Source organism: Seriola aureovittata, chromosome 10 (assembly GCF_021018895.1).
Source record: "Seriola aureovittata isolate HTS-2021-v1 ecotype China chromosome 10, ASM2101889v1, whole genome shotgun sequence".
Taxonomy (NCBI): domain Eukaryota; kingdom Metazoa; phylum Chordata; class Actinopteri; order Carangiformes; family Carangidae; genus Seriola; species Seriola aureovittata.
The window spans coordinates 19,764,938-19,792,587 of record NC_079373.1 but is presented as its reverse complement, the minus strand read 5'-3'; the positions used below and the strand labels follow the sequence as shown (position 1 = coordinate 19,792,587).

Here is a 27,650-nt window from a genome sequence, read left to right as displayed (position 1 = left end):
CATTTTACACATTACAATCAAAGTCTGGACTCTCTCCTCCACATTTTCACTAGCATTAAGACTGTCGGAGATCTACCTCTCCAACAGGCTCAATGTGAAAACCTACACAGAAAATTAGTTATAAGCAGAGCTGTGTTACAACATATAACATGCTCTTACACACCCGTGCTACTAGTCTTAAAGTGCTTTTGGATGCATTTGTGTGCTTGAGTAGTCTAACAAGGGGATTGTGAGCCATCTGGTATCATGACAGTGACATGGATTATCACCAAAACGAAGGATATTTGGATGCTGGAGTGGGGAAACTGCTGTTTCCCACCACAAGTCTTGAAGTATGTGTTTATTGAAATGCCCCATAAGATGAGTATAATATGCATAGGTCCACCTATATTGTAGGTAGGCCCCTGACAACAGCACTTATGTCTTCTACAGTAGATGTCATATTGGTGTGTCAGTCAGTGCAGACAGTTTGTTTTATTGAAGTGTGCAGCTGCAAGAAATGCATAAGGAGAGGTTGTGGTAGGCACCCATCCCCTTGTCCACTCACTTGTTCCCTGTGAAAAGTGCTAACATACCCTATATGCTTGGTTTTACAACAAATAACAGACAAACTATTCTAACTATTCATTCCTTCGTGAGTCTTTTGCCGGTCGAGCAAGTGTTAGCACAATGTGAGACAGGGCACAACTACTGAAAAACTAATTTAGATCGTGTCGGACCATCAGATGACCATCAAAAGCTTCGACATCACGTTATAAACCTTCCCGTGAGGAATGATTCAACATCTACTCATCACATCTTTCATTTCACATAACAGCACTCCCACAAGAAGCCAGCAGAACACAGAAGTCAAATACTTCACCAGTGAGTCCAGCTCCATTCATCACGATGAAGTCTTTAAAGTCCTTAAGAAGAAAACACCCACATAACTGCCTTTTTACTAGAATTCAGAAGATAACTGGTACCTATAAAACACATCTGACAGGTTCTCTGAGCAGTACTGAAACTTCACGTTGTCTCACAAAGCCACACTTTCATTATAGAGTCTGCTGTTCCTTTATAAAATATGCCAATTTCCCTACTATTAATGACGTGCAAATATAGTGGAGTCAAGATCTTAATACAGGTTCCTAATCGATGGTGAAGTGGCAATGACAAAGCCATGAAACGTGTTATATTTTAAACACCCCACACAACACTGAGTCATATACAGTGTCTATACATGTGAAATATGATGCTGTAAGCGCATACGTTATTGCCACAAATATATTGTGATCTTTTGCATATTAATTGTGCAGATCTCAACACCTGTATTGCGTGAGCTACCTTTCTACTTGGCTATTGGGATAAAGGGACTAAGCGTTAATATATGTGTTAAAATACATTTTGTTTGAAGCCATAATGCAGTCCTCTTTGCAAATATGCATTCCTAAGGTGTCTGTCTTTTTTTTTTTTTCAAGAAAGCTCATTCATCTCTAGTTGCTGTCCGTCCTGTTCGACCCTGCACTGTAGCACCCTGTTGAGTTATATCACTGCTGGTTTCATTGGAGGGTGATTAGCTGTACACAGTCATCCTGAGACATGAATGTGACATCATTTCCTACAGCAATACTCTGATCAAATACACAAATCTGTCTTATTTATCCTCTGTGAATATTTTTCCCATCTAAAAGTTCAAGATTTGTTTTTTTTTGTTTTGTTTTTTTTGACAACAATAGTCATTTGTCACTATCACAAATCTGCTAATCAGTCAGCCCAGTCCACCCATCACAGACATATATGAGTTAATTCAAAGAGAAGAGGTGGTTGTTGATAGGAGGAAGATGGTCATGTGCAGCGAGTGTTGTGTCGGGGGGGAATCTCAGTCAGCGTTCCTCTTCCTCTCCTTCAACATTCCCCAGCGGCGATGAGTTCCCCCGGTCTCCCCGCTAGTCTGTCTCTACGGTTTTCTTCATCCTCCTCTTCCTCAAAAAGAGTATGATGTATACTCAACAGCTGGTGTGTGGGGGCTCTGGTCAGGGGTGGTGGCTGAGACTCAGGGTTTTCTGCCAGGGTGAGAGGCTCCTTTGGAGGAGGGGAGGACTTGGGACTGAGTGGATCCTCGCTGGATGGTGGGTTGGGGCTCACACCATTTACATATGTAGTGGTGGGCAGAGTGACTGTAGAAAAGGTAGTGTTGGTCGATTCTGGAGAGCGAACCTTAGTCTCTGAGAGCCAAGAAGCAAATAACAGACAGGGTATGAGAGGAGAGAAAACAAAAGTTAAAGTCTCAAAAGAAAATAGTACAAAAATAATAATAAAAAATCTCCTATACTGTTTTAAAGGTCAACACTAACAACTAATGTCAAGCTACCAGGTCTAGCCTAACAAGCTAGACCTCACATTCAACTGGACCTGAAAAGTAAAATCATGTTTTATTGTCTTCCATTCCCAAAACAGAGCTTCATTATTCATTTACGTTTCAATAGCCTTAACTTTTGCATGCTAAAAGTGATTGGCCAAGGAGTGCAGCACTGGTAATATTTACTAAGCATGTGGAATTGAACAGATATATAACACTGTGTATTAAATAATGTGGCCACTTTGTTCACAGGCACAGCAGGATGAGAAGTGATGCTGTGTTTGTCTGGTCACTATTAAATTCCTTGAATATTTGACCCATGTCATTAATTCTGCCCCTGAGCCACAAAGAGCAAGAGACACACAAAGATGAGGCCTACCTGTAATTGCACCAGACACATGAACAACAGTATGTGTTCCTTCGAGGTACACCGTATCTATGTGCTCTGAGGGTAGAGGTTCTGTGGTTGCGACCTCCACCTTGGGCTTCCGAATGGTCAGCATGTACGGGTGAACGTCCAGAGAGAAGTTGCGAGTGTGCTTTTTCTCCATCCCACTAAGATCTACATGTCAAAATAAAAGCAGAAACTGTTCCTAAAACAGCGTTAACTGATTTTCTGGCCTCTTGGAGGCAGCAAAAACAAACTGTAAGTGACATTTATCTGTTACCACCATAAACAGTTTATTTGGTTCACTAGCTGGTTGCTAAATTTGCCCGTTTGCTGTTTCATATTGCTCAGATAGTGTATATGACAATGCTCTATGGGTTCATCATTAAGAGTGACTTCTATCACATTACACTTAGTCTTTTGAGCCACTGTTAATATAAAAATACTGATTAAAGCAGCGATAATTTGAAATTAGTTCCTTAACATGTCACAGACTTAATGTTCGTAGAACTGCATACCTTTTGTTGCTGGATGTTGTGTGCCCTTGCTGTCCAGAAGTGGTGCGATGAAGCTGTCTGCCACTGTCTTTCGTCGGAGCGGTTTGGGTTTTTCAGGCTTGGTGTTATTTTCCAGACGTGTCAGGGTTAGGGGTTCCTTTACAAAGGATAGAAAACACAAAAGCAGGTCATTATATAACAGCTTAAACTACAGTTCAGGTAGCCAAAGGCAGCACTTAAAGCATCATTCCACTTCCTGTCTCTGTAGAGAAACAGGCGATGTTGATGGTTGGATCCTGCTTCACTTCTGCAGTCACTGATGTTTTTTTCTGAACGGATAATGATGTGTTACAACAAATTTTTTTGGGCAATCGCCTTACCTTGAATGGCTGAGGGAGAGGATTTGAGGATGGGATCCATTTAATCTTCTTGCGGGGCCGTTTGATGACCAACGGCTCCCCAGCTATCTCTCCCACTCCGAGATCAGAGGGATCCATATTAGGATCCAGCGTTTGTATCCCAGAGTCCCTCACAGTGGGTGTAGCATCATGGTTGGACTGTGCAAGCGCAGCCAACAGCTGCCTGACCACATTGTCATACATGAGGTCACTTTCGTTAGTGATGAAGTCTAGCCGGTTGAGTGACTTGATGTGGTCCCTGTTCTCATTGCAAAACATGGCCAGGATGTTGATATCACAGAACTGGGACTTCTGCCAGCGGCGCCGCGTTTTAATACCAACTTTATGCAGTTTGTCAAATACAAAGTTGGACTTGCGCACCACAAACAAATGCAGCAAGTTAAGCAGGATGATGAGGTTCATGGTGCAGAGCAGAGCTATGTCCACCGCTGCCATGATGCGCTGCAGCTGCACAGCAGGCAGCTTACAGTTGACCCTGAGCTTTAGCTCTTGATAGCTGCTAATGTCTGGAGGCTCACCCAGCGCACAGGTGAACTCATTCTGCCTTTGGCGGGCATAGTAGGCGCTCAGGTAGGAAATAGGGATGGAACTGAGGCAGATAATAGCCAGGTGGCGTGCCAGGTAAAGCTTAGCCAGGAAGTTACTTTGGCCTCGTCTCTCTAAGTATTTCTCAAACAGGTTCTGCTCAGGGCTCTTCTCCTTCTCCGCGTTCTCTATGATCTCCCTCCTCTCTCGCTCAGTTATGCCAGGTCCTTTGGATTGGATCTGTTTCTCGATCTTTGGGGCTCGGCCCTCAGCAGCTCGATGATAGCAGTTGTCAATCTCTTGAAGCAGGAAGTTGAGCTCTGAAGTGAGCCGTGTAGAGGCGAGGAACTCCCAGCCCAAAGCAGGAATGTACATGATTCCAGCAAAAGCCAGCAGGGCGTAGGGCAGGAACTTGTGTTCAAATAGCGAGGGCCAGAGGTGAGACTCTACGCCAGGAATGGCATCACGCAGCTCTGTCCAGCAGTAGCCTCTTGCATACAGTGCCTGATCTCTGGTGAAGTTGTGCGGTGTGTAACAGTATATCGACTCCTCTGAGGAAAGCACAGATAGAAAGCATCAGTCCAGGCATTACTTTAACAAGCCAAATGATTATACTTCATAAAATAATTAAAATAACGAGCTGAAAGAAGAGTGTTGCAATGCTACATCCTGGGCCTTATTTCTTTTCGTCCAATTTCATTAGCAATATCTGACAATGTGAAAACTCTGCAAGACACTCCAGTTGTGCCAGTGACAGGTGACAGGTGAAGACAGGTAAACATACCTGAGATATCTACTATAATCATCCACTGTACTGTAAAACTGCATGAGCACACAACTAAACTGAGTATAGGTGAATCATTCTGTGCTTCTGCATATCGCAACAGATTTGGTAATACCTTTAATGCTCACTTCCAAATAAGTTCCATTCATCACTTTTTATTTATTTTCTTATGTGTAATTTCAGTGCAAGATCTATTCACATTTATTTTCAAGAAAGTATCTTGAACCTTTCTCGGTTTCATTCAAATTACTCCTGTATCTCTGAGCATCTTTCAGAATCACTCATCTGTTCAGCAGAAAGCGCTGCGTCTCTCTGACAACACTCATCTGCTTGACTCAGATAGAGGAAGTGAGAGCAGCCCTTCCTGTCAAAGTTGTTCCTTATCAGTTCTGTGTCCATTAAATACAAACCAAGTGCAGTGACATCTGATATTACGTAATGCTTTGATTACCTTACAAAGAGTCATTTTTGAAGTCAGCATTTATTCATTTATCTTACTGGTAATACTAACTGGAGAATATGTGCTGTGACATCACTTTATTAGTCACAGAGGGCAGGGTGTTGTCCTTGCGCTTTAATGTTTTTATTTTGCAGTGCCTAAATATCCTAAAAAAATACATCAGTGAGTGAATACCCAAAAAGTTGTCAAAACACCCACATCTTTCTGCTGCTAAAGTTAAACACTTGGTCCCAGCTGGTTAAATGCTGCTCTGCAGAGAGTCTGACTCAGCAATGAACTAACATCCCTCCCATCTATCGTTTCCTCTCTCCCTTCTAACCACCCCCCCCACCAGCAGTCCATCCCCTCGTATCTCAACTCTGTCTTCCTCACTCTCTATCCCGTCCTAGCTCTCTCTGTCTGCTCCTTCAATACACTGCTCCTTTTCCTTCCCCACTTAATCTCCTACTTACACTCCTTCTTATCACTGTCTGTCACAAAAGACACAAATGCACAGTGCTGCTAACCCGTACCTTTTAGATAGTGAGTCTTGAGGTGTAGGGAAAGTGGTTTCAGACTTTTGGACCCCGCTGTATGTGTATGTTCCAAAACCTGACACGAAGCTGCTGCTGCTGCTGTTATGACTTAGACATTCTAGCTTTGACAGTGAACCCCCTCTAGTGGCTGAGCATCTCACCTGCAAAGTTCCTGGTGAAGACGAGGGTGACCAGCAGGATGGGGATGATGACCGTCCCTATAGTAACAACACGATCAAAGGGCAGCTCCAGTTTGAGTTGCACCATGAGGCTGGCCAGTGCCCCGCCCTTCTCATCCTGAGATGAGCCCGGCAGGATCAGCTCCTTCAGCTTCTCGCCGGCGAGCAGAGCTGTGGCCATGTCTAAGTTTTGATCGAGGATGTTCTGCATCCGGAACACAAAGGACGCACACTACAACCCCCCTTTGGGCTGGAGGGGAGGCCAGACACTCCCTGCTGTAATTAAATACACCTCAGCACAGTCTGACACACATACACACTCACACAGGCACACACACATACACACACACACACAAATGTGTGGCCAACCTCAGCCCCGGTCACCATGTGTGGGAAAGAAGCTGGTCATACTTTGTGGTCTGTGTTCTTCAGAGCTTTGAGTTTTCTACAGTTCCCCACTGCTCTTCCCTTGTAGAAGAACAGACATAATGTTCAGAAGCAAATTCCTCACTCGGCCTCTTCTGTGTGCATCCCTATGTTTTTCCCCGTCTCTACAGTGCCTGGCCTCCGTGCACACACACTGTGTGGCAGGATGAGGAAAGAGCCGAGTTTAGGAGGTGTCCTTGTGCTCCCCAGGGAGAGTGACTGTTGGCTGAAGAGATGTTACGTGGGCTTCGGTCACGAGAAACTCGGACCAGTCCTTGCCTGAAAGACAGAAAGCCAGTTAGGAAGGCACAATGTGTGTATATTTATGAAGGTACAATGAGGTTCAAGATGTTATTGCTGGGAACATATGTGCAATAGATAACAAATGGATCTTTCAAATGAGCCAAAGTGTGAATTTGCATTGTCTCACACCTTCCTCAAGAAAGCCCCGTGTTCCCATTCATCGCCCTTTATAATGCAGTCACGTGGCTGAGGATGTCTAATCCTCTCTGACCAGTGGTGTGTGTGATTGTGGTTACATCTGAGGGGGATATTTGCCTTTGATGAAGCAAGGACACTAAAGGGCAAGTTTCGTCACTGGGGAGTATGCTAACCTGAAGCTGATTAAAACCAGAATTTATTCAGTGATTTTGAAAAGTGTTCCATTTGTCTTGAAAAATGAACAACATCGCATGTTTTGGACAACGACTGTGCTATTCTAAAACGTCCCCTGCCCCTCTCTGGACTCCTGGTTGTCATTACCTCTGTGGAACACCATGTTCACACTGGGATGTCAGGTGGTTACCAGACACTTGTCAGTGGGATGTCTTGTCATGTGTGTCTGAGTGTGTGCATATGTGAGTGTTTGAGTGCATGCGTGTGTGTGTGTGTGCACGTATACACACACACACACACACACATGCATGCAACTGCCTGTGCTGTAACTGTGCCACGTGGATCAGGGGCTGCTGCATGCTCATTTCACTTGAAGGTTATGTGAATGTCCTTTGTGAGGAGTGTGAATACATCACCCCTTCCCGTCAACAATCCTCTCGCTCTCGCTCTTCCTTTTTCTTTCTCTCTCCACCACTCCCTCTGCCCTCCTCTCACTTTCCTCTCATAATGCACACACACACACACACACACACACACAACTCATCTATGATATTCATAAAAGCAGAGCTCTCTAGTTCAGGCCTGGGAAGCACACTTAAGATCTCAGAGAGTGGAACCCTGAGACTGCAGTTTCACCGGTACAGGGGATAGTTAGCGCACTCTTGTGAGCTCTATAGCACTCTCACCCACATGGTGGGAAAGATTATACGGAGAGGATTCCTTTGAAATTTCATCAGTGAGCATTATTCAAGGCCACATATGTTAATTCTAACCTCATGCAGTAGTTGGTATTATACAAGAACGTGATTTATGGGATGACAAGACATCCAGCCGAGATTCACCACTCTTTTCTGCATGTACTGCTACCTGGTGTCAGTCAAGATAACTTTGCCCACACTTCCTCAAACACAGTCTCCAGGAATATCAGAGAGGGAAATAAACTTTGCATAATTTTAATTTAAAGGGGGCAGCATCACATTTGAGTGTAATTTCTGTTGGAGGCTGCGCTGCTGTCTGTGAGCCTCTGGCACTGATCCAGTCCGACAGATTATGCCCCTCGGTTGGGGTGATGCCACCAGTAGTGTTTAGAGAGAGGGAACCCCACATTTCCTGGCTACTACAGCATCCCGCTTGACTATATCCAGTAGAACCAGCTGAAAAGGGATGGACCCCCAAGACAACAGCGGACACAGCTCTGTTCATTCATTATGAACTAGGTGACGGATGAGGAGGGAAGAACTTTCAGTGCCCATGTCTGAGACACTTGGGACACATTTGAGCAGATAACTACAGCAGCCCGATGAGACATTTAGGAAGACATACTGTTTTAGTGTAGTAGAACACAGAAGGTAGAGAAACAGCATAAAGTATCCTCAGTGTTTTCTCGGTATGGGAACACTGCAGGAACATTTCATCAGAGTGAGAAGATCATTATGTCCTAGTTAGCTCGTGCTGTGTTAGGATGCCTCTCGCTGCTGTCTTCCTAAACAGGTCTGTGGGTCCGGGACACTGGGAGAATGGCAACCAGGAGGACCACGCTTCCGTCAGAGACATTGCATTGCAGAGAATCGCGACTGCCTGCAGATGTTGAGCCGTTTCAGCACCTGAGCGGAGGATAGCTCCCAAATAGCCAGCCAGGAGACGAGCTGCTAAACAGCAAGAGTAGCTGATTGAATCGGTGTTGAATGTGTGTGTGTGTGTGTGTGTGTGTGTGTGTGTGTGTGTGTGTGTGTGTGTGTGCTGCTCTCTCTCTCTGTGTGTGTCTGTGTGTGTGAGAGGGAGAGTGAGAGAAGAGGAGATCCTCAATACCTGCATCAGCTGTCTACCTGTCCACAGTGGAGAGACTAGCAGCGGTAAAGCCACACTTCCCGCTCCTCTGCTCAGATATCTAACGTGCATGCAGCTGGGAAACAACAAAATCCACTCACCATGTCTCGCTGCACCTCCCGGCACGGTAAGAGTTAATCTGCAGTGCGGGCGAGCAGCTACAGCATGTATCCGAGCACACCGGTTTGTTCCGCCTTCCCCCCCAACCACCACCATCACCCCTCCCCCTCACCCACCCGCCCCGGCTCCCCTTCCTCTCTCCCTCCTTCCCTCCCTCCCTATCCGCTCCGCTCCGCTCTCCTCCCTGCCCTGCCTCTCTCCTCAGAAACAAGGGATGAGACAACACATTAAGATTCTCTGTAGTTCATCACATCGCCGTCGCTTCACCGAATTAACGCACAATAGCGAGCGTGATTCACAAGGACAGGTGCATTGTGGGCAGAGTTTCCGAAAAATAGATTTTATTTTGTATCTCGGCCTACTGTATGAACGTTACTGGAATGTTACACTTATAATAAAATAGTACTAATGAATAATAAATAGCCTAGGCACTAGAGAGTAAGATTGTCTGTGTAGGACTAAGGCTTGGCTGTAGGTGAATAACTACAGACTGACTAACCACTACTCAAACCTTCTGTTCGCCCAGTCTACAACCGAACTACAAGGCGGTGAGGGGCTTTTACTGTCAAATTGATAGGTTCCTGCAGCCTGTCCGTCATGCATGAATGTGGGACCGGCCACAGACACGCGCCAACAATGAATGGGAAAGATATATGTCATTCAAACTCACTGGGTGTGGCGAGCATCTGGGGTTTTTTTTCTTTCTTTTTTTTTCTTTTTCTTTTCTCTATATTTTCCTTTTTTTTTTGATCATCAAAGACAGCAGCACCATCCCTTACTGCTGGGGTTCATGCAGCAGAAGCTAAATCCAACTCAACTTTAAAATGAAGTAGATCCTTGCACAGCTTGTAATGGAGGAGCCATCATTTGATTGCATTGGCTACTTGTAGTAACACAGGCCTGTGTGAAGATAGTGATAGTATTTAGAAGGAGTCTTTTGGGGAAACAACAGCATTAATGAATTTAACTTTTTTGGATGCAGTGATTTTGCCTTATGACACAGATTACCTGTTCATTTACCAGTTCATGATCGTCAATAGGGACCATTTTACAGCAGCTCCAGAAACTGCAGCATCCTCTGACTCTCTATGTTCATCAGGTGGACTGAACCACAAGTCAGTTTCTCCTCAAGCCGGTTTCCACCAGTTAGGAAAGACACTCCTCACTACGTCTGCTTCCAAATATAGACTCTCTCTCTCTCTCTCTCTTTCTCTGTAAGTGGAGAGCTCTGTACAAACCACCATTAACGAAGAGGGTTGGTGATTTACAGTGGAAGGTTCTGCATGGTGTCGATGCTGTTAATGCTTTTGTTTCTGTGATTAATCTAAATGTTGCTGATACCTGTCCCTTCTGTACACAGAGAGAGACTGTTTTTCATAGTTTTTTAGAGTGTGGTCGACTCTTGTCTCTGTTTCGGTTTTTGTTTCAGATGTTTGGTTTGTATGATGAGGTTTTCTCACAACAAATGTTCATTCTGGGCTACAGGTACAACAGGAGAGGAAAAATTAAATGTCAATTATTGAATTTTCTTGTTGGATCAAGCGATAATGGCGATTTACCTGAGCCGGAAAAACAAGCTGGAAGACTCGGTAGATGTTGCTGTAACAGTCATTTATAAATTGATGCTAAAAGCAAGACTGAAAACTGATTTCAGTTTCTTTATGTTGACAACTAATGTGGAGGAGTTCAAGAAGACATGGAGCCTCAAACAAGTGCTGTGTTCTGTAGAGAATGATGAGTTGGTTTTTGGTCATATGTTGAAATGAGTAGAGTTTAATTTATTTAATTTTATTTATTTTGGAGTTTTTTTGTTTTATTTATTTCTTGAAAATTTGTTATTGAGCAAATAAAAGTGGTTTGAAAAATCAAAAAAAAAATCTGTCTCTCTCTCTTTTTCTGTTCTAAGGTGTGATACAACTTCCTGCTTCTTGTCACAGTGGTATGAAGACTGCAAAAGAATGCAACTGCATATGGAAAAGGCACGAAATCCAATATGTCCTTTTGTTATTGGCCTAATGTGTTAGAAAATACAAAATACACCCACTTTGTTCGGTTCACCTGCACAATCCGTTGCAATTCGTTACAACAGCTCTGCCATAAATTCTATCATTACAAAGTTGATATTGTTCAGTTTTTGTTGTTAGTTGGAAATGTGTAAATTCAATGTTACATATATTAATGTGGTCATAGTTAAAGGTGGTGTTGTGCTGGACCACACTCTGCCTCCCTTTGCACATGAAGGGCAGAGAATATCTAAAAACACCTCTGAATATAATGTCCAGCACAATACCTCCACTAACTATCACCTCAATGGCAAAACATAGAGCTGAATTCACAAGTCAAACAGAAAAAGACAAACATTATAGGCATCATAAAAGTAGACTTTATGACAGAACAGTGGATTACATTAGACTGTACGTACCTGTCTCAGATTTGGGCCAAGACAGTTTTGAAAATGCTTTTTAAATCTTGGCCAAACAACTGATATCGCCACTGCATGTTACTCATGTTTGTCAGTGTTTTGTGTTGCATTTGAGGCATACTCTTATATGTAAGGGAGGGAAATGGATCCATGATGTTAAAAAAGAACATATCATGTGCATTGTCTAACAACAGAATGAAACAGACGCATAAGAGTAGATTAATAGAGGAAGGAAATGAAGTAAACTGACACAGCAAATAAATTAGTGTACAACAATAATGAGACACCATTCTCATTTCTAAACTAGAACGCACGGGTGTGCAAGGACTATGCAGTAAACATGCACACAAATAATCACCTGGAGTCTATACATCACAGCTCAACATCTTAAAAAAAGATAATAACTGAACAATCCTGGAAAGTTATTGTAGGACGTAGGTAATAAATACTATGTATTTGATGCCTGGTTGGCTCAGTCTGTCATCCAGGGAACCAATGAACAACATTAAACAGCAGAAAAAGCAGCCAGAAAACATTATACACACACACCTTTACATACAGTTGATGACAAACATTTTATTTTTCTAAACAAGACAGACTTTCAGTTAAGACTCTTTACAGGAGTTAATGCTCAGTCCTCTTGTGATAAACTGTTGCAGCCGCTGCCACCTGGTTGTACACCGAAAGACACAAAGAGGCCTACTTACTGAGCAAAATACAGTCAACGCCAGTGCTACGATAAGTCATTGTTCACTATTTGGAAAGAAAATCTGCAGAGAATAAAGTCTGCTACTTCAACATATTTCATGAGTTGTGCAAAACTGTCCTATAAATGTGGTTGTTTCAAAACTTTCACCAGACTGTGACAGGTTGAGTAAAGTGAGCCAGTAACAGGTGATGAGCCGCCACATGTGTAAAATAAAGAAAGTTCTTCTGACTTCAAGTTCATTCTTGATCATTTTCTTTGTATGAATAGAAAAATATGAAAGAAATGACATAATAACATGCACTTAATGTGATGTATTGAATTCTATTTTTATACATACTGACACTTCCTGACAAAACTGCATCCATTACATTCAGAAGGAATTCAGGTGACACCATAAAAGTTGAAGCTTAAACCTCTTTAAGTGCTCAGAACATTCACTGAACATAAAAACATGCTTGTCCATTGTAAGCTACCTACATGATGTCACTGTAAAAATACTTGTGCTTATTAAACAACAGAGAAAGTTTCAGTTCCCAGTCCAAACAAAGCCACTCCTCTCTACAACAAGCAGGCAACAATTATAAAAACCCAAGAAACAGACACCAAAGCAAAGTGCCCAGAGCATTATCTATAAAAATATCTTCATAGAAAACAAATAAATCCTAGTCTTCACTTTGCATTCTTTTTTTTTTCCTCTCTCTGATTTAGATTTTTGTTCTTTCCTCTGACTATATCTTCCTTCTTCTAATGTTCTGTGCCGGGATTGTACTCTTGTGCTCACAGCTCACAGAGTTTCTTATTCTTGCTTTTTTGCACTTCTCATCAAACTCATCAATGTACTGTTGCACCGTTCAATGGGCCATTTGGACCACGACAGCCTTCCAGGCTCTGTCTTTGTCGAAGTCCTGCGTTCCATTGGATGCTTGCTGCTGAGGGAGCAAAGCAGAAGAAGGGAGAAGGAAAGAGACAAAATGTGGAAGGGGAAAGGTGATAAAAGCATTGAAATAAATTACATGTGAAGAATCAGCAGCACAATGTCCTTTTTTATATGCTCATTGATTTTTATGTCGCCATACTAACACGCCATTTACATGAGTTATAGCTGGTGAGTCTAAAACCTGGAACAGAACGTACTCCTAGATGTGGGGAGACAAGGAGAGAAAAAAAAACACACAGATCTGTCCTTTTGTGTCCATAATTCCTGCTTCTACGTGCTATACCTCATAGTAATGGGTCAGGGGGTGCATGCTGTCTTCACACTCTAGAGCCCCCATGCGGAGCTGACTTTTGTAGGAGGCACAGTGCACCACGGTGGCTGAAGTTAGAACTGCCTGCACCAGCAGCAGCACCATCAGGATCAGCAGCAGGATGTCATAGGATTGCTGAACCACACAGACACACAAACACAGGCAGATGAAATTAAACTAGTAAAATTTCTCACTAGTAAATTTCACAGTGTCACAGTTTTTCTTCCTGTATTTCTCATGCAAAAGGAGGTAAAACCAACACATTGCATGCTAGGGTGAATTTTCACTTCACTAATCTCACCTTTGCCGGAGGCACATCATGCAGAAAGATTTCAATAAAGCTGATCACACTGCAAGAAAGGAAGCCGGAGGCTGAAAACAGCAGAGGAGATGTCACACTGCTGATGGCAATCAGCACCTCCACCTGAAAAACACCAGGAAGATAGAAAAAAAAGAGGAACTGAGAGAAAGGAAGCTAATTTAAAAGGAAAGAAAGTTTGTAGCCCCATAAGAAAAAGTAAAGTTTGTATAACTGAGATGTTATATGCAGTGACTGCAGTACCTCTAATGTAGACTGGGGCCTAAACATGCACAGCACTACAAGTGACCACAAGAACCTTGAATTGAGTTCTAAATTTGATGTCAAACCGAACAATTTGATTCACATGAGGCCTATTGGAGGACCTGGCTAAAAGCTTAGCAGCTGCATTTTGCACCAAAATGATCACAAGATATTTGCTGAAGCTGGTGATGAGGGAATTACAAAAATTGAGATGGCTCTGTTTCAGGTTTTATGATGCTTCTCAACTGGATAAAAAAAAAAAATGTTAATGTTATAAAATGTTTGATTTAATAGAGGAGGAAAGAGAAGTGGACTATTGACAGCTGTAGGGACAAAACTTAAGCAGAAACAATCTGTTTTGTCAGCACGGAGCTTTGGGAGATTATCTGCCATTTACGCTGTTAATTAAATCTAACACTGACAGCATATACAAGGCAAACAGAATAGGAGCCAGGATAGAACCTTGGGGCAAACCACTATATAGACTTTCAGAAGAACGTTGCCAACAGCAACTGGGAAACTCCTACATGAGCGGTAGGAGGAGAACCACTAGAGGGCTGATCCAGGGATACCCACCCTCCGACTAAGTCTGTATATTAAGATACTGGGGTTTATAGTGTGAAAAGCAGAGCACTTTTCAGCATCACCGTACATGAGGATATCAGTAACTGAACAACTGAAATATTGCCTTGTACTCACCAGACATTTGTTGGGGTATTCTGACACAACATGGCTAGCAATAGCACTGGGAAAACACTGCAATGGATTAAAGATCAGGCACAAAGTTATGCAATAAGACCGGTTATGGATGATATCTCAGTTGTCATTCTGAGCAGCAATCTCTGTCATATTGAAAAGTAAACTTTAGTGGGAAAACTTACTGCCACAAGGATCCAGAAAAATGTGACTGATAAGTAGGGACCTGGTAGCAAAGCGTCCATGTTGAGGGCAATAATGCCTCCAAATACAGCAGAGATTCCCACTATCACTTCGATCACCTATCAGAAACACCCTTCATTGAGTGATAAATAGACATATTGGAAGCAGACAGCAGTATCATATGCAATGAAACTGAAAATTACTCACAGAATACGCTTTAAGGAGTCGGGTGGGGAACACTGCAGGCGTTATAACCACAGGTCTGTCATATGTCACCGACTGGAAGATGGACGGAAAGATCAAGAGGAGTTAGGATGGAAGAGTGAAAGCTAGAGGGAGAGCAAGAGGGGAGAGACATCAGATGGTGGAACAAAAGCAATCAATCACTCACACACACACAGACACACAGACACAGACACACACACACACAAACACACACACACACACACACACACACACACACACACACACACACACACACACACACACACACACACACACACACACACACAAACACACACACACACACACACACACACCTTCCTGTGGCAGCAGCAGTCCTCTGCAGAGCGGGCTGACAGGATGACAGTACTGGCCATCAACACCTCCAGCAAAATCATCAAGATGAGGTTAAAGTTGATCTGAGAAGAGACAGAGCAGGAGGGAGGCCTGAGATACAACAGCCGCAGACTGAAGAAAGGAACTAGAGAAAAACCCTTTATTTTGAAGTATAATTTGACATGCAACCAAATGATTGGTAGTTCTCATCTTGTTACTGTAATGGATTTACATTGACAGCAGAGGGGTTGAGGACCAGTTTACAACCAAACCAAACCAGGCAGGTGGTTGTTACAGAAAATGTTGACACGTAGACCACCTGGAAATCTGACACCTTGAAAAAATAAGAAATAATGAGACCTGTATTAGCATGTAGCATGGATTGTTTCAAGGAAATTCTATCAAAATCCATTTATACATAATTATCTCTTTAGCCTTCGGTGTGTTCATTGTTTACTCACTGCAACATGTCTGTTCTTGGCAATGGCAAAACTAGCTATGGCTGCAGGGAGGCCCTGTGAAGAACAAGAAGTGAGTAGCTGCATTAGTCTCTTTAGCAGATGCTGTCTGAGAATTATGTGTTACTGGCATTGTGACATGACAGTCTAATCTAAACAATGTGTATGAACTCATTAAGCTAGGGTAGAGGTAGAGAGGCAACATCAGTATGTAAATGTGTCTGAGATTACACTTGCATGATGATCACTTACGGAGCCTGCAGCGCAGCGCAGGTAGTCCATAGCAACAGGAAACACATTTCCCAGGTACAGAGAGAAACCAGATGTGATGAGCAGACTGCCCTGAGGACACACACAGACACAGGCGTGCATGCATGCAAACACAAATACAGATACTCATACTGTATATGCATTCGACAGGTAAGGCTGATGCCCAAAAACATTTATCATAAATAAATCTGATGTAGCACATTATACATGTCCAAAGACAAACTGCTCGCCTTTGAAATACGGACTGGGAGTAACCCCATTACATCCACCCATATCCACTTTTATAAAGTTTGGAAGTTTTATTTCTCTCCTTGGATTAAAATTTCATAGGATCCATTTCCATCTTTTGATATTATAGCACCTGGACTATTGTAGACAATACAATTAATTGGAGCTTGTATAATATGGAGACATACTATTGCTTAAATGTGGAAGGACAAACAAGATTTGTTGCCATCTCACTCAAATTTTCAAGATTGGGATACACTCTCATCAGACAAAAAACATTACCCCAATCTTTTAAACTTGTGTGTCATGGACTAAAAAGGTAAATCCTGTAGTGTGCCTCCTCTGTAACTTTCCCTGACCATCTTTGCTCTCACCCCTATGAGGACACTGTAGAGCCAGGCCCTGTAGCTGAAGCAGGGGTGCTTTAGAGGCTCCGACTGCGCCAGCTGCAGGTCACTGGCCCTCACGTCCACTGTGTAGCTGTCCCGTTCCAGTCTATCCTGCTCCCCCCTGTCCGGCCTTCTCTCAGCTCCCCTATCGACCCGTCGTCCCAGCGTCCCGCTGCCTCGTTCCAGAGTGGACATGTGGCTGTAGGTGAACTCCTCTCTGGCTGATAGCTCCTCACGCTGCATCTCTGAAACAAGCTGTGGTTGACTTTGGATAGGATGGGAAACAACTAGTGAGGATTGCAGCCTCTGGGTAAAGGAAAAAAAAAAGAAATTCCAGTTATGAAATTTGAGAGACATGAAAGGTGATTTGAATGAATATGATACAGAGTTCTCCAAAATGGAAATTCAGGAAGAAAATCCATGAAAAGTGAATTAAACTAAAAGAAAATGAGCCATAAGGCTATTTATCATGCAGTATCACCAAAACAACCCCCTCCTTTTTGTCTGCTCAAGCCAAGAGAAGACCACTCATTTAATGTCACTGTTTCTTTTTCACACATCACGCTCTTCTCACTCACCTGTTGTTGAGTCTCCTCCAGAGTCTCCCCAAATATTGTCCAACAAAGGTATCCTTCAGTAACTGAGATCAAACCACCACATGGAGGACAACTTCTTTTTGTCTGCAGCTCCTTCTGCTCCCCATGTCTCTCTCTCCCTTACACTTAGACTCACTCCCCCCTCACCCTGCCCATCTCCTCCTCTTTTCTCTCTCCCTTTACACGACAGAAACAGTTCTGAAAAGTTTTTTTGAGTCCTTCAAAGCGCAGAGCTAAAACACTTGGCTCTTGTGCTGCCAGCCTGCTTTGTGCCAAAGGGAGAGCGCCTGTGCATGACAACAAGGGGAGGACGAAGGGGCTCGCGCTGGGGGCAGAGTTAGCAGGGCAAACACCCTTTTTACCCTCCCATTTGCTCAGACACACACACAACACACACATGCACATCAACCCACTCACAAAACTGAACAATAGATGTTCAGAGCTGTGCGCATGACAGCACCCAAAGTTATGTGTTTTGAAAGTTCCCAAAAGAAAGTAATGGGAAGAGAAATGAAGCAGCTTCAAGTAGAAAAATCACACAAATCATTACATGTGCTTTGACAAACAGTTAGTTTTGTCCTTACATAGTTGAATGTGTCACCCTGTGGAGCTCCCCTCACAACTTCTCTTGGGGTTACTTGGTGCTCTAGTCGCATTTCACAGCCCAGTAAATTAAGATGCCCAGCAGTTCTTTAGAAAAGAGGCAACAGAGACATTTCCACGGCTTAATCACATGGTCCCTTGCCTGGCACAGCTAATCTGATGATGGATCATTTCTACTTCAAACCAGAATCTCCAAACTACTCACTCAGGAGTGAATCCTGTTGGATGACGACATCTTGTGAGTGTGTGTTCACTGTGTCAGTGTATAACAATGTACATGTATGTGCACCTCAGGATTCCTTTGAGTTTTTCACACAGCGGAGCATTCCCAGCTCAACATTGTTCCTGGGCGGTGGTAACCATGGTGACTACTTAACAACTGCTGTCACCCCGTCCCTTGCCATTCTAATTTCTTCACCACACACACATGCGCACACACACACACACACACAGACACACACACACACACACAGACAAACACACACACACACACACACACACACACACACACAAGCACTCTGGAAATCCCATACACACTCAAAAGAGAGGAAAGTATATTGCCACAGTTCTCTGGAGACATAAAGGAGGATCTGAGGAACACTGATTAGATGAGACACAATTCAATATCTGAGAATATACAATATTCGAAAGAGCTTGTCTGGACCGAAATGTTTACTCCCAGTAATTCGATTGTGAGAGTTTACCATTTCATGCAAACAGCTAGGAAAAATCATTGGGTCAAACAAATCCATCCTGCTGCCCCTGACATTTTATGCCACATAAAGAAAAAGGAATAGCAGTATCATGTTTGGCACTTGGGTTTCACTGTGGCAGACACAGCTTAAACCCTGTGGCAAAAATGACTAATTGAAAATAAATATTAAGGAATGGCATTATGAATCTCTTGACAGTTATTTGAAATCGATACAAAGGGCATGTCTGCATGAGAAGTGGGAGAGGAACTCATTGAGAGCAGCAGTGACCACACACACACACACGCACACACACTCAGTGGTCACTGCTTTGCTGTTACCCTCTTTTGCAAGAGAGTGGACCTGAAAGGAACAAGGCTAGGCCTGTTCTCTCTGTACAGCTCTGAGTCTCTGTCTCCCTCTCTTTACAGGTGGAGGTAGGTAGCCTGCTTTACGACTGAACAACCAATATAGAAGATGATGCAAAACTTTTCCCAGTTTCAGAAACAACATTAAGCTTTACATCGATCCAAGGCTGCAGATTTTGTTTACTGTTTGAAGCTCTAACTTTGATAAGACATTTGGTGTTAGATTGTATGAGACCTCTCTGGATTGCTGCCGTCACTGATTAATATAAATTCTTCAATAATTTATTGTTAATTTTTCAGAAACAACTTGGAATGTAAAATCCCAGCAGCATTTATGTCTTAGTCCTTTGCACCTATGAGCAAACACTGCTTCATTGTGAAAGCCAGATTCAAAATGGCTTCATTATTGGCACCAGTCTAGTCATTTCATAACAAGATATTGAGACATTATTGACATAATCCTCTATGGAAATATTACTGTAACCTGTTACTTTTGTAAATAAGAATTGCAACATGATGACTTATTAATTATTCAGAAATTATTTGATCGTGTGATCAGTATAGGATCAGTATAAATAGCACTATACCCCATGTTGTGAATATATACTAATGTTTTTTCAACACAAACAATTGGTGATTGCTTTCACAGCAGTCCCACCTAATTATGGGCAGTAGCTGATGTAGTTTTGTTATGACATTACATCAGTTTTGGGGCTTCATAATTGAGTGTGCTGTGAATAAGGGACGTATTGTTGCCAGCTGCCACAGAGTGCTGGTATTGTTTTCACCTTGTGAGTCCGTGTGCTTGTTATTATGGCAAAATGTTTTCCTGGAGCCACCGACTGTTGCGGGAACTAACACAGAGATGGATTTGAGTACTTGGGTAAGTGTTTATACGTCTGTCTGTCTGTGGACAGACTGTCGTCAGCGTGATAGCGTCGCAACTGTGCAAGATACAGTCACAAAACACTACAGATGTGTAGTGTGTAGATCAAAATGAAGGCCGAGTTTGAAGACCATTGAGTACTCATGGGTCAGAACATCAACATGTTGACAAGCGTCGCAGCTGGTGTGGTCCTTATCGTAAGATGGTCTCTAGTTCAAGTTGCCATTGATTTCAGGCTCTTTATCCAAGGCTGCATTGGCTTGTGTGCAGTTGGGTGCCACATTAAATCACTTCCCAGCTGGGATGTAACCTTTTAGCTGTGGAGAACAAAACAATAACAGGACAGCTTTCAAAGTTTGACATCAAACAGAATACTAGATATCCCCCTCTCGGGTGTTTTTGAGCCAGAGACTGCAGCAGAAGAATCTAAGAGCAGATTCATAGCACTCTTTATATTAATCTTTATAGAGGAAAGATCAAGTCACACATACACAAGTCATGTGGTTTTCACAATCCCTGGAGAACAGCTGACAGCTTAATGCTCCCTGTTCAGGACTAAACGGGCCTGGAGTCTCTCACACACGACATGACGACACCGTTTGACTGCTACACATTTATAGAGACCCATGCTGATGAAAAAAACTATTCTCACCCAAGTGTGAAAGCAGCTCCTCAGTGTAATCTTCCAACAGCTCAAACAGAAAAAAACAAAACACACTCATCCCTCTGACATGCAACATTTAAACACAGATATTTAAAAGATGAGCTTTTCGTTTTTTACAGCGATATCCGACAGTAACACGCATGAGAAAACATCTGTGGATATATACATTAACTTACTTACATTATCAATAGCTCTGTTATTTTTTATGAACAATATGTACACAGCAGCCGAGGAAGGAAAAGTCCTCTTTCCCACCCAGCTGCTCAAAGTCGATGCTGCTGAACGTCCTCCTTTTTTTTTTTTTTTTTTGCATCAGTCACATTACAGGTACTAGTCAGTTGTTTTACGTGTTTGGCTTTAAAGAGCAACCAGCACGGATAATGCTAAGTGACTGACTGAATATACAAATGAATTACTCTGTACAGCTGCAGATGTTTCAGCAAATAATCACAATATGAGGCAGCAGTTCTTCCTCATGGCCAGGAAGGGACACACTGATGGCTTAATACATTACGCCGAGGTTGTTCATCATCTGAACACACAGAGCCATGTATTCAGATGCTCTGACTGCAGTTGTTTGCATCTTTTCCTCTGAGTTTCCACTGAGTCCCATCTGATCCCTTCAGATCAACATGTAACACACACAGTGTCCTAGGGAGCTGAGGAACTCCTGCTGGACGAGGGACATTGTTACAGTAATGGATGTTATTGGCAAATTGTGGCTTAGTACAGCTATCTTATGACAGTCATCGTATGTTAATTCATATTAGACAGATATCAACAAGGCAGACAGACAGACTTGTAACCATCTGTGCTAAGATAACAAGAAGCATATTAGCAACCGATGAGCTTCACAGAGACAAAGATCGTAACGGGACAGTCCACGGGTCAAGTGTTTTTTCTCTGTCACTTGAAATGACCCGTAACTCAGATGCATGTCAATACAGTGTCATGTCTCCGCCGTCCCACTGATCAATAGTCTCTGTTCCTGTGTTCACAAGAGTGAGGAGATCAGACGATGGACCCCTTGGAAGAGGACAGGTGGATGGACTGGATGCGGTTGGCCAGGGTTTTCTCCAGGTCCTGCAGGACGTCACAGCCAGGGCTCTCTGGAGGCGCATCGTACAGCAGCTGCTTGAACGGCTCCAACTCGATCAGGATGACCATGTTCTTCAGGAAGTAGCCCTCGATGTAGGATGCCAGGTCCGGAGCGTCAAGAAACTGTAAGAAAAAAGGGAGAAAAAGGTTGTTTTTGCACTCCGAAAAACACATACTGTCTCGTCGCCTAAATGAGAATTTTAAATTCTGTTTGCACCTTAGTGTGGTTGTAGATCTCCACACAAGTTTCAGTGTTGATGTTCTTGGAGCAGATAATTTCACAGTGCCTCTGTAGCGCCTCCAGCTGGAAGAACTTGGCTGCGGACAGAAGCTGCAACCAAACCACAAGTAATTAATATTACTATGCATCATTCATACTTGATAATAGTCATTAAATTTAACTGGTTCAATATCCATAAAACCTTGAAATTATGTTTCATGTATAAGGGTTTGATTTCAGTGTAATATTTTTACACTATATAATACAACCTCCATAATATCAGTATTCCTGATATGCAGAGCATCTGTTCCTCCATAGTAGAGATATTGCATCACCATCTGAAAGGAAAAACACACATTACACAGCTCCTGCACAAAGATAAATACAGTTCAAATTCATAAAGGGCGTAGCATGAGCATGTGGCTCGAGTATGATTTAAAAGTCTTGTTTAAAGTAATTATATTACCTGAAAGATGTGATATTTGACGTTGCTGATTTCAATGCATGTGTTCTCACCACAAGGTCTGTTTGCTAGGAGAGATTTGAACCTTGGGAGGAAGAAAAAGAGACACAAGAGAGAGAAGTTATAGCATTTGCTAGGAAAGATAAGCTTTCCTGTCTATTAGGTTAGGTAACGGAAATAAAATCTTAGCATGCTGATAGCATGGAGATGGAGTGTTTTCTCTCAGGACACAATGTCAGCAACACATTTGAGTGACGTGTCATTTCTCTTCAGTTACTTTCTGACAAGACTGATTGGTTACTGTCAACGTAACATGGCACGAGGATGAAATGGACGCCGTGTCCGCCGTGCAGGGGCAGTGAAAAATGACTTTATGGATCAGCGGGAAGAAATGTACAGCCCTGACATCACATCTCAGTAACATATCAACACAGTTATGCGTTTGGTCATTGCTGTATGAATTTATTTATCTTTTCATATTCAAATTTACACAGTTACACAATTCGCCATGTGCAGCTGAATCCAATTTACTGCATGTGCAAATTTCCTGTGCTCGAGTGTTTTGAAAGCTGATGTGTTCAAGTACCTGTTGGAAGCTGTAAAGAGCAGGACTTTGTGTGCATAAAAAGGCTTCCCCTCCACCAAAAAGGTCACATCTGACATGTCTTTATTGTTCAGGAAGTGAGGATCTGAAAGACAAACGGCAAGAAAAACTTGATGTTTTTCTGATAATCATAAAAATAAACAAAAAACAAAAAAATGTATGGAGTGTACAACTTGTACAGCCGTACTACCAATTCTACAAATTGTTTCCACTCTCTGAACACTAGATGGCATTATGTGCACTCTCCATTGAGAGTATACAGCTTTTATACTGCCTTAACATTGTATTTATTTTGCACTGTTAATAGTATAGATTTTATAGTGAAGAAAATGAAATGATAAAGACAGGGTCTCACCCAGGCGTGACGACTGCTTCTTCTTGATCTCTGCCAGTTTGGGGATGGGGTAAGGGCCGTAACACTGGGTGAAGATTGCAGACAGCTGCTGGCTGATTACCTCATTCTGACAAAACACAGTAAGCAAAACATCAGAGGATGACGAGAGCGGCTGAGGCGGCCGGCGCTCAGCTCCGCAGGTCTGGTTGCGCGCCTTAAATTCAGGAGTCCACGTTATGTCCTCTCTCTACACAAACATCCCCTGACACAGTTGACAGCAAAGTGACAGACGTTCAACTTCAAGCTGAGCACTGACTTTATTTAAGCAGGTGTCGCAATAAATCATATTCATGGATATTTCACAGCTTTGAAAGGGGGTCAGATGAATACCAGTTGGGAGATTACTGTCACAGGGGAACCCTATGACAGGCTGAGTTACTGTAAGACTGTGAGAAAGAGAAGAGAGTGAGATTATGTGTGCCTGTGGTGCATTGCCATTCAGCTGCTGCAGCGGGGCGCAACACTACAAGCCCCACGTGTGCAGTCAGGCTGCTTGCTCTTACTGAAGCATGCAACAAACAGCTATTAACGGGCGCCTGTTAAACCGGAAACAAATGTGCGTTTCTTTCCCCACAATTCTCTAGATAGAAGCATCTTAATTAAACAGTTTGGTATCCAACTGTACTAACATGATTTGAATTTAAGTTAACTGAACTGAACAGGGTTGAATTAAACTGAACCGGGGTTTTTCGGTGGGCTGAGGCGGGGCGCTACTTGGCAGAGGAAAGATGAACAGCCTGTACCTTGATGTCTGTGGTGGGGTATGCAGTGCCAGGGGTCCCTGAGGCCTTCATAGAGACGAGGGTCACTGGCCCCACCATACATCATCCGAGACACAGACAAGGACTGACACTGTAGCTGTCCACTGAAGGCTATCATGGCCTGAGTGTATGAGCGTATGTGTGTGTGTGTGTCAGAGAGAGAGAGAGTCAGTATGGGATGCACATGCATGTGCAGGTCTGCGTGAGCGTTTAATTAATGCGAATGTGTGTATGTTTGTGTAAGCACTGCAGTGCTTTTTGTTTTTTCTCATATCAGCAATGACAGTGAAACCCATCACGCCAGCAGGGCAGCGCTACGCCAGGCTAGAGAAGACAAAACAAACAGAGGTGCTAGACAGGACAATGATGTGCTGTGTCTAAGATCCAAAATAGCCCACCAAGGGGGTCGTGAGTTTAAGTAATGAGACAAGCCCCTGATCTAATGAGCAGCAGCGGAGAGGAGCGGGGAGATATTATAAATCATTATCATTTTAGGTAATTGATATTGAATAGGGCCTCTGGGGCTCTGTCAGTCTCTGTGAAGCTGACTACCTGATGACATTCATACAAGAAGAGAGGAGGACGACGCCATGGCTCGGGGAAGAGAAGAGACACATTTGAAAGTATACGATAGCAAGATATTAAAGACTGATGGAAATATTTTTAAGACAGAGCTTTGGAGGATGTTCTCTTCTTTTCACAACAACGATCCCAGTAACACCTGAAAACAAACAAAAAAAAACTCCAGTGCAGTACCTTGCTGGCTCTGAGGATCTGGAACATGAGAGGCAGGCCATGTGTGATGAGCTCCTCAGTGTACTCCTCTTCCTCGATGCAGCTGAACTCTTTTAGAAGACCCTGGATCAGAGGTCGGCGATGCTGATGGAAACACGTCCGCAGAGACTCCAGCCAAGTGTGCAAAGTCCATGGGACCCCTGGGAAATGGTCACAGAGGTAAAGACGCATGGAGAAGGTGTAAACGCTGCATACAGAATGTGATACAGTAGAAAACACATACACATGTTTTGGAGAGCGTTTAGATCAACTAACCAAGGCTACGTATATCTATGGTGATGTCTACATGCCCATGCTCTGCGCTGTGGTACATGGCTTCTTTCAGGGCTTTAAGTTTGGCCTTCCCCGTTCGGATCAGGTCAATCTGAGACGGACTTCTACCTTCCAGCTCCGAACCTTCTGCCAGAATCTCCTCCAGGGACAACACATCCCCTTTGCCTGTCTCCGTATGGGACAACAGCTTACGAAAAACATTTCTAGAAGAAAAGAAAAGAAATTTCATTTGATCGCTTTGATCACAGAGTGCAAGAGTCTCGTTAATTGTATTTTATTTCATGTGAGTTTGTTGTTTGTCGTCAATCCAATATCACCACAAGTGGCGATGTTGCAGTAAACAGACGCGTTTGTATGAGTAACATATGAGTATTTAGAGAAACGACACATCACTGAGTTATAGTTACTGTCATAGGCCATGGGCAATCTGTAATTAACTGTCTCACAGCTTTGATATTTATTCCTGCATAAAACTGTGTTTTAATTAACCAGTGTGGTTAGATAAACAAATATGTCATATGCATATCAATAAAGCAGAAGATCCTGAGGTAAAAAAAAAAGAAGCTCATTATATGCAAATTGGCACTCCTGTATCGTGAAATGCTTACAAACTGTAGCTCTGTAGAATGGACAATCTAAAATATTTGCTGTTAATTAAAAATGAATGACCAGAGAACATCGGATATCATATAATAGTCTACAGTCATGTCCTGCATCTGCTACGACTTCAAAACTTCAACTTAAACCCACCCATAAATAAACAGTTAGAGCCTGAATCACGTGTATAAAAACCATGTTTTTAATCTAATGGTGCATTTTTGTTATGTGCCCCTTGTCGGCACGCCTGCTGTTCCTGTCACTAATATCCGGGGCATTTGGTGAAAACTGGATGAACGTTATAGCCAGTTATGTGATAGGCAATGCCCAGTCTGTAATTCATTTGGCTTACATCTCACACCATTTGCCAAAAAAGCTGAATGTAGACAGACCTTAGTGCTTTGCACCAGCTTTGGTGAAGATGGCAAAACAAACAAAAACTCTCATGTAAAAACTCTTTGCATACAGTGCAGGGTTATGGATTATTAAGATTAAACATGTACCAACTGCTGCTGATGCTTTTAACAACACAAAGGTGAGACTCTGCTGAGGCCACGCTGTACTTAACTGAGGCTTTAGTTCCATACATTTCAGATGAATGTGTAGCAATTGGTTTTTGTCTATTGACACAACCAAATTCAACAATTCAACAGCCGGGGTGTCAATTTCATGGACCTGCTCTGGTGAGTTTTGTTTGTGCACAAACAAGATTATTTGCTAAATATGCAGAATGAATGGAGAGTGTTTGTGTATCTTCTGTTCATTGACCTGTGAGTGTGTGTCCATGATTTCTGTGTGTGTTACCTACCTGTGTCCGTGGGCTGCTGCCAGGCTGTAGGAGTTCATGTCTCCCTGCGGCGCAGTGGAGATGCCATTACGGTACATGGTTCCCACCATGGGGTCTGCCCCCCGCTCCAGCAGCAAACTCACCAGCTCAAAGTTGCCTGTGCATGACAAACGATTGGCAAAACTTATTGACACACACACATACACACACACACACACACACAATTGGATTAAACCAGAATGAGACAAGAGAGAAAGATGAGAGTGAGGCAAAAGTTGGATCATTTGTTCTGCATGCATGCCTCCATTTGTTTTTATTGTTACAGCGCCCAGGATAAATATGACTCTAAAGTCGTAACTCAGCCAATGTTCACACTGACAGTCAGGTGTTGTTATCAGCTGGTTATTGATGGCCAGCTGGTGTTGTCAGCGTGGAGCGGTACAGTTGGACAGGAGGTAGAGGATGGAGGAGTCACGCTGTTGTCTCTGTACCTGCGGCAGCAGCGAGCTGCAGTGGGGTCTCTGTGTAGTTCTCCATCCCGTCCTGAAGGGAACCCTCCACGTTAGCTTTGGCATCCAGCAGCAGCTGCGGAGGTCGGTTGGGGACACGGAGGGGCATGATGGGAGAGAGAGAGAGAGAGGAGGAAGAGTCAGTTGGCTAATGAGTCAGCTTTGAAGTCAGGTTTGGTAAATTTGAGCTTCTCTTGCCTAATGACTGGTTCATGTGCAAATGAACAAATCCGTAGAGGGAACAGTGAATATCTGACTGTTATCCCAGTAGTTTACAACACAACACAACTGTTGTTCCGATGCTAATTTATGTTTCCACTATTTAAAGGAATAGTTCAACATTTTGGGAAATACACTTATTTTCTTTCTTGCTGATAATTAGATGCACTCTCACATCTGCCCTTTAAATATGAAGCCACAGCTATCAGCAAGTTAGCTGAGCAAGAAATAGTCAGTGTATGAAAGTGTATTTCCCAAACTGTTCTTTTAATGTTTGCTGATATTTTTGTGTATTGGCGGATA

General features: G+C 43.0%; 3 protein-coding genes across 6 annotated transcripts in view; all 3 read right to left on the bottom strand.

The window, feature by feature from the left end:
• Positions 1 to 455: 455 nt before the first annotated feature.
• panx2 (pannexin 2) lies at positions 456 to 9,194 on the bottom strand. The gene is made up of 6 exons (XM_056388003.1): positions 9,078 to 9,194; positions 6,091 to 6,813; positions 3,607 to 4,721; positions 3,248 to 3,383; positions 2,721 to 2,903; positions 456 to 2,207 (listed from the first exon to the last, which is right to left on the bottom strand). The coding sequence occupies exons 2-6, from the start codon at positions 6,317 to 6,319 to the stop codon at positions 1,888 to 1,890; spliced, it is 1,983 nt and encodes a 660-aa protein (XP_056243978.1). The 5' UTR covers positions 6,320 to 6,813; positions 9,078 to 9,194; the 3' UTR covers positions 456 to 1,887.
• A 2,880-nt stretch (positions 9,195 to 12,074) lies between these two features.
• Positions 12,075 to 17,596, bottom strand: mlc1 (modulator of VRAC current 1). Of its 2 annotated transcripts, none has more exons than XM_056388005.1 (12): positions 17,397 to 17,596; positions 16,804 to 17,124; positions 16,184 to 16,273; positions 15,935 to 15,988; positions 15,706 to 15,807; positions 15,455 to 15,556; positions 15,123 to 15,194; positions 14,918 to 15,034; positions 14,736 to 14,792; positions 13,776 to 13,898; positions 13,448 to 13,609; positions 12,075 to 13,153 (listed from the first exon to the last, which is right to left on the bottom strand). In XM_056388005.1, exons 2-12 carry the CDS (start codon positions 17,059 to 17,061, stop codon positions 13,079 to 13,081), a joined length of 1,212 nt encoding a protein of 403 aa, XP_056243980.1. In that variant the 5' UTR covers positions 17,062 to 17,124; positions 17,397 to 17,596; the 3' UTR covers positions 12,075 to 13,078. The 2 variants fall into 2 exon arrangements, with proteins under 2 accessions (XP_056243980.1, XP_056243979.1); XM_056388004.1 differs by having other exon boundaries at positions 12,075 to 13,156; positions 17,397 to 17,592.
• A 2,804-nt stretch (positions 17,597 to 20,400) lies between these two features.
• The window catches only part of btbd11b (BTB (POZ) domain containing 11b), a 72,130-nt gene continuing 64,880 nt past the window's right edge, over positions 20,401 to 27,650 (bottom strand). For all 3 annotated transcript variants that reach the window (XM_056387602.1, XM_056387600.1, XM_056387601.1), the window contains 10 exons: positions 27,111 to 27,204; positions 26,641 to 26,776; positions 25,218 to 25,438; positions 24,924 to 25,102; positions 23,368 to 23,473; positions 22,995 to 23,097; positions 22,412 to 22,493; positions 22,215 to 22,283; positions 21,943 to 22,056; positions 20,401 to 21,848 (listed from right to left, as the gene is read on the bottom strand). In XM_056387602.1, coding sequence (XP_056243577.1) covers positions 21,639 to 21,848; positions 21,943 to 22,056; positions 22,215 to 22,283; positions 22,412 to 22,493; positions 22,995 to 23,097; positions 23,368 to 23,473; positions 24,924 to 25,102; positions 25,218 to 25,438; positions 26,641 to 26,776; positions 27,111 to 27,204 — 1,314 coding nt within the window. In that variant the 3' untranslated portion in view covers positions 20,401 to 21,638. The remainder of the gene's footprint in view (positions 21,849 to 21,942; positions 22,057 to 22,214; positions 22,284 to 22,411; positions 22,494 to 22,994; positions 23,098 to 23,367; positions 23,474 to 24,923; positions 25,103 to 25,217; positions 25,439 to 26,640; positions 26,777 to 27,110; positions 27,205 to 27,650) is intronic.